Source organism: Trachypithecus francoisi, unplaced genomic scaffold (genome assembly GCF_009764315.1).
Source record: "Trachypithecus francoisi isolate TF-2019V2 unplaced genomic scaffold, Tfra_2.0 Lachesis_group7, whole genome shotgun sequence".
Lineage (NCBI taxonomy): Eukaryota > Metazoa > Chordata > Mammalia > Primates > Cercopithecidae > Trachypithecus > Trachypithecus francoisi.
This window is the reverse complement of record NW_022681472.1, coordinates 99,289,787-99,305,503: the sequence shown is the minus strand read 5'-3', so window position 1 is coordinate 99,305,503 and position 15,717 is coordinate 99,289,787. Positions and strand designations below refer to the sequence as shown.

Sequence of the window (15,717 nt, the reverse complement as noted above, 5' to 3'; positions counted from 1 at the left end):
TGGCCGGCTGATTTTTTTGTATTTTTAGTAGAGACGGAGTTTCACCATGTTGGTCAGGCTGGTCTCAAACTTCTGACCTCAAATGATCTGCCAGCCTTGGCTGTAATTGATACTCTTTAACATTATTTTGGTAGTCCTTGCCAAAGCAAAAAGGAAATAAGATGTATATTTTACAAAAGGAGAAATGATCATTATTTGCCAAAGCTGTGATTGTCTGCTTAGGAAATACAAGATAGTTGAGATACTGTTTGGATGAATAAGTAGGTGTAACCAGGTAACCACATACAAGTCTAGCATCCAAAAGAACAACAGCTTTCCCCGGCAAGAGTGGATCCATCAGGATCCCCTAGTCAGAAATACAGTGACCACCCTTTTGACAGAATTTAATTCAGGGACTTGATGACACAGGTGATAGATGAATAACAGAAATAGGAACCAGCAAGGGAAAAATTAGAGGGAGCAGCTGCCTGGGAGTAGGCCTGAGGAACACAAGGAAGAGGCCAACTTATCAAGGTAGGCATTAGCTCCACCTGGATCTTTCCCGTCACATTCCCTCTGGTGCCATCTGGTCACTATAATGGTCAGGTCCCCCTGCAGAGCCCCGGCTGCTTGGGGACCACTTGGGTGGGCCAGGTGTTGCTGTCAGAGCAGTGCTACAGAGCTGTTGCTAAGAGCCACGTGTTCTCAAGGTACTAGTTTTCTTGTTTACGTTCCTCTATGATGTAGTCTAGCCTTATAACCTTGGACACACATTCTTCCTGTGTCTTATTAAATTCAAGAACTCTTTTTTTTTTTTTTTTTTTTTTTTGAGACGGAGTCTAGCTCTGTCACCCAGGCTGGAGTGCAGTGGCGCGATCTTGGCTCACTGCAAGCTCCGCCTCCCGGGTTCACGCCATTCTCCTGCCTCAGCCTCCCGAGTAGCTGGGACTACAGGCGCCCGCCTCGTCGCCCGGCTAGTTTTTTGTATTTTTTAGTAGAGACGGGGTTTCACCGTGTAGACCAGGATGGTCTCGATCTCCTGACCTCGTGATCCACCCGTCTCGGCCTCCCAAAGTGCTGGGATTACAGGCTTGAGCCACCGCGCCCGGCCAAATTCAAGAACTCTTTAATCAGGTTAGACTTCCAGGATATCTCCGTGAATTTCCATAAAGGAGAACCAATCACACCACAGGAAGATTTTCTCTTTCTTTTTTTTGGAGACAGTCTCGCTTTGTCACCCAGGCTGGAGCACAGTGGCGCGACCTCGGCTCACTGTAACCTCCACCTCCCAGGTTCCAGCGATTCTCCCGCTTCAGCTTCCTGAGTAGCTGGGACTACAGGCATGTGCCACCAAGTCTCACTAATTTTTGTATTTTTAGTAGAGACAGGGTTTCACCATGTTGACTAGACTTTTTTTTTTTTTTTGCGCATGTGTGTGTTTTGAGACAGAGTTTCACTCTTGTTGCCCAGGCTGGAGAGTAATGGCGTGATCTAGGTTCACTGCAACCTCTGCCTTCCAGGTTCAAGCGATTCTCCTGTCTCAGCCTCCCGAGTAGCTGGGATTACAGGCATGTGCCACCACGCCCGGCTAATTTTTGTGTTTTTAGTAGAGACAGGGTTTTATCATGTTGGCCAGGCTGGTCTCAAACTCTTGACCTCAAGTGATCTGCCCACCTCAGCCTCCCAAAGTGCTGGGATGACAGGCGTGATTTTTTTGATACAAAGTCTTGCTCTGTGGCTCAGGCTGAAGTGCAGTGGCGTGACCTCTGCTTGCTGCAACCTCTGCCTCCCGGGTTCAAGCGATTCTCCTGCCTCAGCCTCCCAAGTAGCTGGAATTACAGGTGCCTGCCACCAGGCCCAGCTAATTATTTTGTATTTTTAGAAGAGACGGGTTTCACTGTGTTAACCAGGATGGTCTCAAACTCCTGACCTCGTGATACGCCCGCTTCGGCCTCCCAAAGTGCTGAAATTACAGGCATGAGCCACTGTGCCCGGCTAAACTAGGTAATTTTTAGGGAACAAGTCTCTTGCCTGATGTGTGGGTGTGATATTATGATATCTGTCTAATGGTTTTCATCCACAGTTTCTGGCTTATAACTCCCATATCCCTTGTTATAATGTTGGGGCACTTAGGCCTCAGAGGCAAGACTCAGACAACAGAATCTCTCTCTTTGACCTTTTCCCACCCTCCTTTTTCTCTCCAAGGCAGGACTTTTCCCCTGCCTTTGTTGTCTTAGAGATAGCCATAAAGAAGGCCGGGCATGGTGGCTCACGCCTGTAATCCTAGCACTCTGAGAGGCTGAGGCAGGCGGATCACCTGAGGTCAGGAGTTTGAGACTAGCCTGGTCAACGTGATGAAACCCCATCTCTACGAAAAATACAAAATTAGCCAGGCGTGGTGACACATGCCTGTAATCCCAGCTACTCAGGAGGCTGAGGAAGGAGAATTGCTTGAACCTGGGAGGCAGAGGTTGCAGTGAGCCGAGATCACGCCATCACACTCCAGCCTGGGTGACAGAGCGAGACTCTGTCTCAAAAAAAAAAAAAAAGAGAGAGAGAGAGATAGCCATAAATAAATTCTCTGACCTACCTTATCTGACTGCAGGTCATGTGGGGTCCCTCAGTTCCCCGCTGCCCCCTGCTATCTTTCTGTGTCCTGACCAAAAATCAGAGGGCCTTGGCCACTCTTGTGGCCCAGGAGCTGCAGGATTGCTCCAGCAGGCTTGAACCCAAACTGGGGCCTTGGCATTGCTAGACACTGACTGAGGTACCTAGGTTTACTAATTTTTCACAAAAAGTGTCAAGTCCTCTAGTGACAGACTCAGCCCTCCGTCTCATCGCACACCTGTGAACCTCGGCCTTTGGCAGTGGGAGGATGGGGGAGTGCCTGGAGGTGAAGAGGCAGGTTCAGCTGGGCCCAGCAACTTGGCCATCCCACATGGGCCTGCACACCCGTGCTCTTGGGATGGTGGCACCACTGTGCCAAGCACCCGCCTGGGAAAGAGCAGCCATTTGGTGGCCCCATAACAAGAGCCACCACACAGGTTGGGGCAAGGGGGAAGGTGTGGAGCGATTCTAACCAGAGCCATCGTGAGGAAACCAGTAAAGCCAGAGGCTAGAAACACAGGAGAGAAATCACTGCTCAGACAACACAAAATACAGGTGTAAAAGCCGGAGATTTCCCCCAGAGCCGCCGGAGAGCTCCGTGCAAAGGTATTGTGCCCTGCCAGGCCACACAGCGCGGAGGAGCCCGGCCCAGAGGCTGAGTCCGTGGGAACCATACCCGTCCCCCAGGGGTTTTTAGGCTAAAGGGGTGAGAGGCTCTCCTTTGTTGTTGCTCAGAAAAAAGCTCCTGGTGCCTTCGTCAATTCTTCTCTTTTCCAGAACAAAAGTATCGAAAGCAAGGTCTGCAAACTCCTGGTCTCACCTGTGTCGACCCGGAAGGCCCAGTCTGTGACCTCCCAGGCCCTCCAGGACTCCCTCCACACCGGGCTGTGGGCTGGCCCAGGACGCGTTCTCTAAGGTCAGCCCGCATCTCCACACCTAGTACTCGACCAGAAAACGTTTGCTCAGTGCCTAGCGGATGGTGCCCCGCTATGGGTCTCCCCTGCCCTAGGCCGGCCACCCCTCCAGCAACGCTGGTGCCCATGATGGCCACCTCCGCCAGGCCTCCGGCTCCCGCCTTCTGCCGCCACTGTGGGCTCAGGCCGCATGCCCGCACGCCCTGCGCACCCCAGGGCCCTCCAAAGCAGGCGGCATCCTGCGGAAATAAATTCTCTGGACTTTATTCCCGATGCAGGCCTTGGCCAAATACCAATGGCAGGCCCCAGAGCCAGGCAGGCTGAGGCCACCAGCCCGGTCAGCTATAGGTGTCAGGGTCCGCGTCCTCTGGCAGAAAGTAGCGCTGCAGGGCGGGCTGCAGGAGCCGCGGGGGCAGCGGGCGTGGGGGCGTGGGCCAGTCCCGGGGGAAAGGCTGCGGCTCCACACGTGGCAGCGGCAGCTTCAGCGTCCGGATGGGGCCGTCCAGGGTGCGGCCCGCACAGAGCCGGGAAGGCATCGGGCCTGGGGGCGGGCGGAGGCTTGTGAGCCGGGGGCTGGGGCAGGATGGGGCGCAGTCTCCACCCCTGGCCCCACTCACCCCGCAGTCTCATCGCGGACCTCGCGGACCTCTGCGCCTTGGCCTCTTGCAGCCGGAGGATGGGGTGGTACCTGGAGGCAAAGAGGAGGGTTCAGCCGGCCCAGCCCCACGCTTGGCCGCCCCACGCAGGCCCCGCCGGCGCAGGCCCCGCGCACCAGTGCTCCTGGGGTGGTGGCACCACCATGTCGGGCACCGGCGGGTGCGAGTGCGCAGCCTCCTCCTGGAGCGAGCTCTGCTGCCGCGCCCGCTGCCGCCGCGCCCGCAGCTGCTGACAGAAGAAGTTGAGCGCGTCTATGGGGCCCAAGTCCAGCAGCTGCGAGTGCGACCAGTCGGTCTCCTCCAGCAGCGGCGGCTCTTCAGGCAGCTGAGCAGGCCCGGCAGGGCCCAGGCCGGCCTCGGGCTCCAGGCAGAAGCTCTTCAGCGTCTCGGAGAGCACTCCGAGACGGAGCTGGCGGGTCCCCCAGCTGCCCGTGGGTGCCAGCGTCCGCTGGGCCTGGAGCTCCGGGGAGAGAGAGGGCGGCTCCGCAGGCGAGACCACCATCAGAGGCACCTCTGAGACCTGCGAGAGCCTCCCAGAGATGCCGGAGGGCGACCAGGAGGTGCCCGAGGGTACCACGGAGGCGCGCGTGGGTGCCCCAGAGACCACTGAAGTCTGCGATGGGGTCTCCTTGGGAGGAGAGGAAAGTGCTGAGGTCTTGGAGACCTTGGACAGCACCACCAGCAACGTGGCTGAAGACAGTGGCTGCGAGCTTTCCATCTGTGGGGAGGTGACCCACGGCCAAGCACCCTGGCTCCTTGAGCACCCCCATGGCCACTGAAACTCCCTTCTGCCCGACCCTCAGCCCAAGGCAGGGGCTGCCCCTCCCTTGACAAGGAGGTCCCAGGGCTGTCCCTGGCTCAACACCCAGGGCCAGACACCCCCTGTTGACTTCCACCTGCGCAGGGAAATCTCCAGAGATGCTCAGGGCAGGGAGGCTGGAGGCCCAGGACTGGGCAAGGCAAGGGGCCCGTGGCCTCAGTTGGCTTTGATCCCAGGACTTGTAGAAAGCCAGAGAAGGCAACAGGGTTCCCAAGGCACCCCCGGCCCCCACCAGCCCAACCTGAAGCTGCTGGATCATGTCCTCCAGTTTCTGGCAGCAGCGAGTACGCAAGCCAGCCTTGGAGTCCAGGTCGGGGCTCTGGACCCAGGTCATCATCTCCTGGAACAGGAAGCCTTCTGGGTCCTGAAGGCCCAGCCCGTGCAGCAACTTCTTGAGCTCTGGTCTGGGACAGATGCATGTGGCTTGTCCAGAGGCCTTCCCAGTGGGAGGGAAGGCTGGGCCGGAGCGTGACTCACCGGCAGCGCACCGGAGAGTAGAGGAAGTAGGACATGAGCTCCAGCACCACATCCCGGGACTCCAGGGAGCAGGCCAGGAGCAGCTGCAGCGCCAGTATCACGAACTTCTTCTGCGTCTGGTCCTGAGGCAGGCGGAGGGGATGTGGTTGCTGAAGGTGGGTGGGCAGGAAGGAAGACTGGGGGCAGGACAAGGGGCACACCTGGAGGCTGGGGGGCTGGTCCAGGTTGAGCAAGTATATGAGCAGGCCCTGCAGCTGGCCTTGGAGATCACTGCTTAAGTTGGGCAGCAGCCTCAGTAGCACCTGCAGGATGTGCACACGGTCCACCCACGTGGTCTCCTCCAGCAGGGCCACCAGCAGCGAGGCCAGGCCCTCCACCGTGCCCGCCTCCGGGTATGCCTGCAGGGTAGCATGCTGAGGTCCTGCTCCCATGTCACACCGAAGCCAGCCCTTACCTTCTCCCCTGTCCCTCACCCTAACCCATGCTTCTCAGGCATCCTCAATTCCCTCCAACCTGCAGGTTGAAGACGGGGAACAACTCTTTGAACCAGGTCTGGTAGATGAAGAAATGCAGAAACTTGGGCAGATGCCCGTAATGCTCATCCAAAAGCAAACTCCCATGACGGTGCCAGTGATGAGGGTGGGTCCTGGCAGTCTCATAGGTGCGCTGCCGGGGCTCCCGGCTCCAGTCCACAGCACTCTAGTGGAGCAGCAGTGGCTGCAGGTCCCACCTGTCTGGGTCTCAGTGTAAGCCCACCTCCCATGGTGGCCTGGGGCCCCTGCCTGAGCCTCTACCTGATCCTCCAGTTCCCAGGAATCCAGCTGCTGGCTGGAGTGCGGGCTCAGGGAAGCCGAGGCCCGGTCTAGCTCCTCCTCTACCTCCTCCTTCTCCTCCTCTTCCTTCTGATCTTTCTCCTCCTCCTCTCCAGGCTTCTCCCCCAGCCACTGGAGCAGCTTTCTCTGCCACTGGGCTTGGGATGGCCTGGGCTGCTGCAACCACAGGGCATCCTGGCTTGCCCCTGGCTGCAGAGGGGCAAGAGGTGGTGCCTGATGGGTTGCAAGGCCAGCAGAGCCCTCCCCGGCCAGCAAAGCCCCCAGCCCCGTCCCTTGCCTTGAACTTTCTCTGGGAGGCGAGCTGAGTCAGGGATCCGAGGCCGCTGACCTCTGCATTTAGCCACATCTGCTGGAGCACCACAGAGTTGGGCACATAGCCGGGGAAGCAGATAGGCCTCAGGCAGTACTGGAGGTGGGCACAGCAGGGAATGCTGAGCACCTGGATTCCCCCAGCCTGGCCACCACCTTGGTCACCTGTATAACCTCTCAGAGCCCCTCAGCTGCCAGTCCAGCTCTGCTGCCAGGCCTCCGACAGCTGACTGAGCTGGCACCCCTACTCTCAACACAGATGGCAGAAGAACCCTGAGATACCAGGGGCGAGGCCCTCAGTGAGCGTCAGCTGTGACAAATGAGAAGGGAAACCTGGGGAAGTGCTAGCTTCTAGGGGCTCTGACACCCGCAAGCTCCTCACAGGACTTGGCCCAGCCCTGGGACAAGAAAGCCTGGAAGAAGCGCAGGGGCCAGGGAGGAAGGAAGGAGCTTGGAGAGGGGGCAGCGAAGAGCTTGATGGTGGTACCCAGGTCCAAAGAGTCAATAACCCACCTGGGCAAGTGACGGTGCCAGGCATGGGCTGGGGGAGGGGCTGAGACCTGCCTGAGCACCTGGTGTATGTGAGCGTGGGAAGACAGTGGATTCTGAAGGGACAGGTTCCCTTGACTTTGCTCCTCTAAAGGGCAGGGACTCTGGTCTTCCAGGAAAAGTCCCTAGGGGACCTGCCTTTCCACAGCCTCCGGGGGGAAAGCAGTGTGTGGCATAACCAGCTGGGGGCCTGGCTTTGCCTGATGTCAGCTCCCAGAGCAGCAAGGAGCCTGTGGCCACAAACACAGCTGTACTGGAACAGGGTTAGACAGACTGTGAAGGGTGAGGGGTGAGGGGTGCATGGGAGGCTGCAGCCTGGCCCTCTGGTTGTAGGTGGGCATGGCCCTTGGGTCAGATTTGGACACAAAGATTGGTAGCAACGGGGAGATGGCAGGCACAAGAGTGATGCCTGGAGAGGAGCGGCTCTCCAGGAGCTGGGTGGGGGTCGCACCTTGTGGGGCTGCACAGCGGCAGGAAAGAAGCCTCCGAGGCTAGAGAGAGGTTCCTTGGGCTGTCTCTTTGGCAGCAGTGGGACCTGGGGGATGGAATGGGGGCTCAGAACAACACAGCCCCCAGTGCCCCTGCAGCTCTGCCCCTCAGAAGGTGGTACCCCACCTGCCTGGGTCCCTCACCCTGCACTGCAGGTGGGAGGATGGCAGGTCCAGGGCTATGGTCGTCCTCCCTCGGAGCTGCTCCAACTGCAGCTGCAGATCCAGACTGAGACCCAGGTAGTGGCTCAGTGAGGAGTGGGCCAGAAGCTGGGGTATAGGAGGAGTCACAGGGTGGCACAGGGGCCATGGCGGCCCAGCAGGCATGTGGGAGGGTGGGAAGCCTTACCTGGGATGCCTTGCTGTGCACCCTATGGTGGGTGGGTGGGATTGGCACTGTGACTCGGGGAGGCTGGGAGAAGTGCTGGCCCAGGGCTCCCAGGTCCTGTGGGGACAGGGCTGTTGGCACTGTTTGGGCTGCAGTACTGACCTCACCCCAGGCAAGACAGTGGGCAGCTTGGGGTAGGGCACACACATCCCAGGTCTCTCTGTCTGCTGTGAGGGTCCCAGTGCTCCACTGCTGGGACTCCCTTCCAGACTGCATGCCCTGGGAGGGTAGCAGGAGCAGACAGACCATCAGAGACCAGGTGGGAGGGGTGGGTGGAGAGGAGGGGCCAGGGTCAGGACTGGGTTGGGGGAGACCCCACACCTACCAGCAGGCCAGAGCCATAGATCAGACGGAGGTAATTGTCAAAGCCTTCCCGACGCTGCTGCCAGGAGGGTGGGGGCCGGGCTGCTGGGACCAGTAGCCCCAGCCTCAACTGCTGAAGGTCTCGGTCCCGGGCCACTAGGGCATCCAAGTCCTGAGTCAGGGTTCAGCGATCAGCCTGCTCTTCCTTGAGCCTTGCTACGCGCTGCCCAGACAACCACAGGGATCCCAGGCCTGCCCCAGGGCTGAAGGCTGGGGCCTGAGCCTGGGCAGGGCGGGTGAAGGAGGACCCACCCCACCTCCTTCGGCACCAGGTGCTGAGATGTTGCCCTCGGACGATGGATGAGAGACAAGGCCTTGCTGCAAACAGGGACAGGCACAGGTGGGATGCTGGGTGGCATGTCAGTGGGCTGGGGCAGAGGCTGGGACAAGGACTGACCCCAAATGGGTATGCCAGGGCTCAGGCAGGCTTGCATCAACTCCAGAGGGCCCCACACAGCCAGGCCCTCACCCAGGGTGGGAAAGTGGGGCCTCCAGGAGGGTTGAGCAGGCCTGTGTGGGACCTGAGGCTGGCTGCCCCATGGAGGTTGCTGAGCCTCTGCAGCTGGGTGGAAGTCAGTGATTCCAGGCTCGTCAGCGGCAGCGGAGGGTCGTCCACCATGTCTGGGACCTTCCAGCACATCTTCTGAATAGGGGAAGGAACCTGTATCCCTGGCTGGGGGAACCCAGGTCTGCCCCCACAAGGTGGGCAAGGTGAGGGGCCCACCTTGCTCACTCTGTCCTCACCACACACCTTAACTAGATAGGATGTAGGCAAGTAGAGCCTATGGGACACCAGGCAGAGGCGGGATTCCAGTGCCAGCACCAGGTCTCCACTGTTGCTGCAGAAAGCCAGGGCCTGAGGGGCACCATTCAGCTGCAGGAGCCTGGAGGGGACCCAGGGCAACCGAGGCTCAGCAGGGACAAGGCCTTCTCCAACCAGTCCAGCCACTGGGCTCTGGTGCGAGGCAGAGGGAGGAGACCCCAGCCCTCCCCACCTCCCAGCCTACCGCAGGAGGCGGTTCTCAGCGGTCCAGATGCGAACGGTGCAGTCCAGGCTGGAGCAGGCATACAGCTTGAGCGCGGGGCAACAGCACAGGCCTGTGGGCAGGGTTCAGGGTCAGGAACCGAGCCGGGCAGGGGCTGGGCTTCACCCGTGCTGCCCCCTCACCGGTGATGTGGTCCGTGGGGTCGTCCTGGGGCCGGTGGTCTAATCGCGGACTGTCGCCCAGGCCAAACTGCACCAGGCCGTAGGTAGCGCTGTCTGGGTCTTCAAAGCCCACGGTGACACGTCTGCCTAACGCACAGAGCGCCACGGCCGGGTAGCAGCAGGAGAAGGTGCGCAGCAGGCTCAGGCTTTCCTCCGCATAGGGGAAGACGCGCCACATCTTCACCGTCAGGTCCCCACCTGTGGGCAGCGGAGCCTGGCTGGGCCTCGTCGGAGGGGAGGGGGCTCTGTGGCGGCCTGACCGTTGGCAGGGGAGCTACTGACCCGAAGACACGATGCTGTTCCAGGTGGATGCGATGGCGACGACCGGGCCCGGGCTGTGCGCCTCCGTTTGGAAGATAGTCTTCGACGACAGCCAATCCAGGACTGACAGCGTGCCATCCATGTGCCCCACCACGGGCAGGTACCTGCGAGTGGGAAGAGCCTGTTGGCGCGGACCCCGCCGCTCCTTCCGCCCGCCAGACCCTCGCCGGCTCCCGCACCCACCGGTTCTTGTTCTTCCAGGCACAGGCCACAGCGCTGCGGCGCAACTCGCCCTGGTGCTGGCGCACGACCTCCCAGGAGGAGAAGGCGCCTCCGAGATCCGTGAGGTGGCTGTACAGGTGCAGACAGCAAGGCTGCGGTGCAGGGGGGGGCGGCGGGCATACGCGGTGCAGCACGCGCATGGGGCAGCGCGCCGCGTTGGCGCGGACCAGGTGCCCGGCCTTGGTCAGCAGCCACAGCGCCTCGCGCGGCAGGCAGTAGGCCACGGCTGCCGCGCAGTCCTCCGGCTTCAGCAGCAGTGAGCTCACTATGCGCCCGGTGGCAGCCGACAGGAGGTAGACCGAGCCGTCAGTGCACGCGCACACGAGGCGAGTAGGCAGAGACGGGTGCGCAGGCGCGGGCAACGCGGGCGCCACCTGCATATGGAGCACCTTGGCGGGCAGTTGCGCCAACGGCGAGTAGAGCTCGCGTACACTCCACAGTTGCATGCTGCTCGCGCACAGGGACAGCACTGGCCAGCCCGGGCACGCTGGCGCCAGCAGACGGCCCACGCGCCGGGACAGCTTGTCCTGACCCCAGTAGCCCAGCGCTACCTCGCCCACCTGCGCCGCTGCCTGCAAGTCCCAGGTGCGTAGCGTCCCGTCCTGTGAGGCCGACAACACCAGGGTCGTGTTAGGGAGCACAGCCATAGCCGTCACCGGGCCTGTGGGAGGGGTGCAGATCACTCAGCTGACTGAAGGCAGGGGAGCCTTCAGCCCGTGTTGCAGTCAGCGCAGCAAGGCCTGGCCAGAGCTGCAGAGATGCTGGACAGCCTAGAGCGGCTGGAGGCAAAAGGCCGAGGCTTGGGGTTCAGAGAATTCAGAGCACCTGTGTGGCCCACGAACACCATCCGGATCTGCCAGTTAGCCTCCCACACCTTCACGGTGCTGTCCCGGGAAGCTGTCACCATTGCCTCTACTTCCTCGCAGTAAGCCAGGTCCGAGATGGTGCTACAAGTGGAGAATGGGAAAAGCCCAATGGACTTAACATCGCCTTGTGAGGGCCCTGTACCCCTACATGCCTGGCCCTCCTTAGGGGGATTCCCCCTCACGTTTTGTGCAAATCCCGGCGCACATCTACCAGAGTCCAGGCATGCAGATCGAAAGTAAGCACGGCCGAGCCATAGGCCGCGAAGCAGCGCAGGACGTGGTGGGGAGGAACCGGCCCCACAGCCAGACGCATGAGCCTGCCCGTTGGGCTCGGGGGCGGGTGCAGTGGTGACCCTCGCAGCACTAGGCGGCGACCACCTGAGCGGAACTGCCAGAGCTCCAGGCTGCTGTCCATCTCCGCCACCAGCAGCAGCCTGAGGTCAGGCACGGGCAGGCAGCAGGTGGGGGCCCAACCCGGGGCCCTGCCCACCCGCTGCTCGCTCAGCCACAGCAGGCTGAGGTTGGGTCTCAGAATGGCCAGCCCCGCGGGGCCCCAGCCTACAAAACGGCCCACGGCACCCAGCGGGCCCAGCACGGTCACCAGCCCCGTAAGCCCGACAGGTGCCAGCAGCGTCTCCTGTGCCCAGCCGTCTTCCTTGTGCAGGTGCAGGCGGCCCGCGCCGTCCAGCACCACGAAGCGTCCGCCCACCGGGTCCTGCGCCACTGAGCGCAGCCCGGCTGCCACCTCCAGGCGGCGCAGTGGCTCCAGCCCATGCGTCAGGCGCGCCGCGCGCAGCTCGGCTCTCTTCTCCTGTGGGCCGGGGTGAGCGGACCCGCCGTCAAAGGTTGGGGCTGCTCCGGCCTAGGGGACCCCTAGGGGAAGGACCAGATCCCGAAAGAGGCCTGGAGGCACAGGACGGGCACACCGCACCTTTTCCACGACCTCGTGGAGGCTGGTGCGCAGAAGCAGCCACAGCCGGCGGGCGCGGGCGCGCGGGGTCAGGCTTTGCCACTGCTGGCTGCTGGTCAGAAAGGGCAGGACCTGCGACGGCTCCGTGAAAGTCAACTCTGCGGGCGGGAACTGCAAGTTCTGCCACCTACAGCCTCAGGTCCCCGACCCTGACGGTTATGGGGAGCCCTCCTCCAGGGGCCCTGCCCTGCCAGGCACTGCCCAGGGGAGTTTCCTTCCAGGGGATGGAACCCAAGCCCGAGTGAGACCCACTTCCTAGAGGATGCCAGTGCGACGAGGCCAGGACCCCTCACCATTCTTTTCGGTGAGCAACCCAGGGTCTGGGACATCATAGCCATCTGCATCATACAGGTCCGAGTCCAGAACTAGGTTGTAGCCTTCTGCCTCCCACGCCTCTGCCTCCATTTCTGCAACTGCGGTCCCAGAACCCAACAGCTCCCAGGACTTAGCGGTCACGGCGGCAGCGGCAGTTGCTAGGATACCAGATGCCGCTGGCCACTCCCACACCGCAGGCCCCGCCCCCACATCGCATCCAGGTCCACACTAAGTCACAGAAACTTTTATTGGAAAGAAATGAGCTGCAGCAAAGTGACACTCAGTGCACGCGGCCAAATGGGCGAGGTGGGGGTACAGGTGGGCACCAGGGGCCGGCCCAAGACCAGAGCTGGTGACCGCTGGGGCCTGTTTGTGGGGCCTCCGGCCACAGACCCTTTGGGCTGGAGTGTGCAGACCCAGTGGAAATACAAAAATAAACTCTGTGGTCCAGCTCTCCCTGCTGTGGCAGTTCATTTGGGCAGGGCAGTTACTCTTCCCACCAGGCCCCTGCTGCCGAGTCCGGCCACAGTACGGGCAGCAGGAGTCTGAGGGGTGAGTGGGCATCCACAGGATGGAGCCAAAGGGCTAGGCAGGTATGGCCTTGGGTAGTGCCAGGACTGTGGCAGTGCCAGGGTCTGGCCAGCAGCTGGGGAGGCCCCAGGGGCCTCTCAGGTGGGCAGGTCCAGGCATTGGTTGAAGCTGGATGAAGCTGGGGCCTCCGCTCTTCCTCATCAAATACAGATCACAGGGACCCTGGGCGGAGGGTGGCACACAGTGGGTCTTCAGGAGCCACCACTTAGACCAAGTAGAGGAGGCCCCCACCCTGTTGTACCCACTCCAGGTTTCAGGGACCTGGGTCATGGCCCCCATCACACACCTGTCCTCCTCCATGGTGTTGGTCTCCTCGGCCCCACCCCCACTGCCTCCGCTTCTGCTTTCTTCCTCCAACTCGTCCTCCCCCAGCTCCATGTCCAGCTCATTGCCTGCCTCTGAGGGTGTGTAGGTGGAGCCACTGAGGGGAGGCAGGGAGACCAGTTTTAGGACCCCCTACCCAGGCCTGCTGCTGGCCCCAGGAAAGATGTTCGGGGAGGACAAAGCTGGGTGGAGATGGCACAGCTGGGGAAGTTGTATCGGCCCAACAGGGAGGTGGGGGAGGAGGCAGATGGTGCCCACCTGATGGAACGGCAGCTGAAGAAGACAATTCGCTTGAGCCGCTTATTGTAGAAGAAGTAGTTGAAGGACCAGAGGCTACCATCCTCCCCAAAGGGGTCTGAGTCCAAGTCTGGGTTATAGCTGGGGAGTATAGGGTGACAGGTGGTGTGAGGCACCAAGTGCCACACATACCTGGGGGCCACCTGCAGGGATGCCGGCCCACCTGTAGATGTCACATTCAGCCAGGCAGATCTCCTCGTCCACCGCGTTCCACAGCTGTGGTTTCAGGGCCTTGAAGTCCTCCCGCACAGCTGAGAACAGACTGCAGTTGACTGCATTCACCACCTAGAGCAGGTCACAGTCAGGCTGACAGGAGCCCAGGGCTACCGAAAGTGGGGAAGAACAGTGGGGTGGCTGTGGGTCCCTTCCCTGCACCTGACCCTCACCCAGCTAAGGCTGGGCTCCCGGCTGAACTCATGGCTGCGGGCTGTGCTGAAGTCATAGTCAGGCCTGAAAGACTCGTTGAGCGTGGCAATCAGGTAGAAGAGGGTCTTGCGGCTGCACTTGTCACTGAGGGGGCCCTCGTCCTCGCCGCCTTGGCTTTTGCTGAGTCTGCACAGAGAGAAGCATCAGCTGGGCCCATCACCTCCCCCCCACCCTCAGCCCCAGGCAGGCCCCACTATGGCTCACCTACTGGGGCTGAGGCCTGAAGTCTGGGGTGGAGAGAGTGCCTCCAGCACGTGGGGCTGGCCCTCCTGGCAGAACTGCTTGAACATGTGTTTGTCATCTCCTGCCATCTTACATGAGTAGCTCTCAATCCTATAGGATGCAGAGACGACCATGAAGCATGCTTCCCCCAGGTTCTATTGAAGGGCGGGGCAGTGTGACCTCCGAGATGCCAGCCTCGCGCGCCCCCCGCCCTGCCTCACCTGCCGATGATGTGGGCATCTCCGGTCTCCACAGTCAGCTGTGAGTTGATGGCTTCAAAGCTCGAGTTCTCCAACAGCTTCATGTCCTTGGGGAGGGGGCTCCGTGCTCCAGAGGAGCTAGTGTTGCCTGGGGAGTGAGAGGCCAGACCATGGGTATCTATCTGGCCCCTTGGGGCCCTGCCTTCAGCCCTCCTACCCCCTAAGTGGAGCCGCTGGGAACAAGCTGAGTCTGGCCTCTGTCCAGGCTGCACATCAGGAACTCCCCTCTCTGCCCCGCCAGGAGAGATGACGAGACCTTGTTTTACCCGAGGGTGGCAAGTCCAGGCTCCAGGTCAGCCACACCCCCTGCAGAACACGTGAGTTCTGGGACTAGGCTAGGACTACCGGGGACCCTGCTCACCCTGGGGCTGCTGGTTGAGTTTGTTGCTCCACATTCCCATTCCCCGTCCCCATCCCCACCCCGAAAAAACAGCTCCAGCCACCATGGGGGTAACCCTTGAGTCCGCAACGGGACATGACTTCTGCAGTCTCCCTCAGGCTGGCTGGGCTCCTCAGCCAGGGTAAGAGGCTGCATCCCGGTTAGGAACCAGGACACCTGGGGCTCCGGGCCCTGCGGTCACCTGGGCGGGCGCTCTTTCGTTCTGGCTGCTTTCTGGCCCGGGGAGAGGAAAGCTAGAGGTTCCTCCACTTGACCCGGAAAAAAGCGCCTAGTTTCTCCCGACGCCTAGGAGAGCGGTCCCTCGGCCCCGCTGGGGCGCTACAGAGTCGCCAGACAGCGCCCGCCGGGGCCGGGTCGGGCACCCGCCGAGCCGCGGTGGAACTACAAATCCCAGGAGGCAGCGCGCCGCGCGAGGCCTGCTGGGGGCTGTGGTTCCGGAGGCCCGAGACGGCGCGGGGCGCAGGGCGGACACCCACCTGCCTGGCTGGGTTAGATCTGGCCTCGCCGGGTGGGGTCTGGCTGGGGTGGGTCGCTCCGCGTCGGTGCCGGTGCGCAGGCGGGGGCGGGCTCCGCGCAGCGCGGGCTCCTCAAGATCGGAGGGCGGCGCCGCGGCCTCCGCTCGGGCCGCACTGTATCCGGGGGAAGAAGCTCCGCGGCGACGTCCCGTTACTCCTGGCCCTGCCGGCCCATCCGGGCTGCCACCGCGACATAGCCTCGCCCCCTGCACAGAGCCCGCTCTCGCGACCGACCTGCCGCCGACCGCCACAGAGCGCCCCGGCGAGTCAGCGAGCCGAGCGAGCTAGCGACCTCCGCCTCCCCCGACCGGACAACAACAAGCGTCCGCCAGGCCCGGCCCCGCGCCTCTGAATGGCCCGCTCCAGTCGCCGGGATCGAGAGCTCGAATAGCAATCGG

At 61.6% G+C, this 15,717-nt stretch overlaps 2 protein-coding genes and 1 long non-coding RNA gene across 11 annotated transcripts; 1 reads left to right on the top strand and 2 right to left on the bottom strand.

Moving 5' to 3' along the window:
- Positions 1–3,749: 3,749 nt before the first annotated feature.
- Positions 3,750–12,422, bottom strand: WDR97 (WD repeat domain 97). Of its 6 annotated transcripts, none has more exons than XM_033203028.1 (23): positions 12,263–12,422; positions 11,931–12,067; positions 11,182–11,810; positions 10,959–11,080; positions 10,095–10,794; positions 9,873–10,015; positions 9,552–9,788; positions 9,391–9,481; positions 9,135–9,267; positions 8,853–9,026; positions 8,346–8,495; positions 8,123–8,239; positions 7,777–7,902; positions 7,596–7,679; positions 6,564–6,692; positions 6,248–6,442; positions 5,967–6,152; positions 5,654–5,851; positions 5,454–5,575; positions 5,218–5,380; positions 4,273–4,784; positions 4,118–4,188; positions 3,750–4,041 (listed from the first exon to the last, which is right to left on the bottom strand). In XM_033203028.1, exons 1-23 carry the CDS (start codon positions 12,372–12,374, stop codon positions 3,839–3,841), a joined length of 4,734 nt encoding a protein of 1,577 aa, XP_033058919.1. In that variant the 5' UTR covers positions 12,375–12,422; the 3' UTR covers positions 3,750–3,838. The 6 variants fall into 6 exon arrangements, with proteins under 6 accessions (XP_033058919.1, XP_033058924.1, XP_033058918.1 ...); XM_033203033.1 differs by having other exon boundaries at positions 6,248–6,475; positions 6,615–6,692; XM_033203027.1 differs by having other exon boundaries at positions 5,454–5,851.
- Positions 10,644–14,359, top strand: LOC117079306. Its single transcript, XR_004435360.1, has 3 exons — positions 10,644–10,718; positions 12,191–12,273; positions 14,262–14,359. It is a non-coding gene; the product is annotated as an uncharacterized LOC117079306 (long non-coding RNA).
- On the bottom strand, positions 12,513–15,685 carry MAF1 (MAF1 homolog, negative regulator of RNA polymerase III). Of its 4 annotated transcripts, none has more exons than XM_033203046.1 (8): positions 15,281–15,673; positions 14,366–14,492; positions 14,127–14,255; positions 13,883–14,048; positions 13,660–13,781; positions 13,458–13,577; positions 13,162–13,296; positions 12,513–13,037 (listed from the first exon to the last, which is right to left on the bottom strand). In XM_033203046.1, exons 2-8 carry the CDS (start codon positions 14,446–14,448, stop codon positions 13,016–13,018), a joined length of 777 nt encoding a protein of 258 aa, XP_033058937.1. In that variant the 5' UTR covers positions 14,449–14,492; positions 15,281–15,673; the 3' UTR covers positions 12,513–13,015. The 4 variants fall into 4 exon arrangements, with proteins under 4 accessions (XP_033058937.1, XP_033058938.1, XP_033058939.1 ...); XM_033203047.1 differs by having other exon boundaries at positions 14,366–14,499; positions 15,281–15,414; XM_033203048.1 differs by lacking the exon at positions 15,281–15,673 and adding an exon at positions 14,986–15,223 and having other exon boundaries at positions 14,366–14,499.
- Positions 15,686–15,717: the final 32 nt, after the last annotated feature.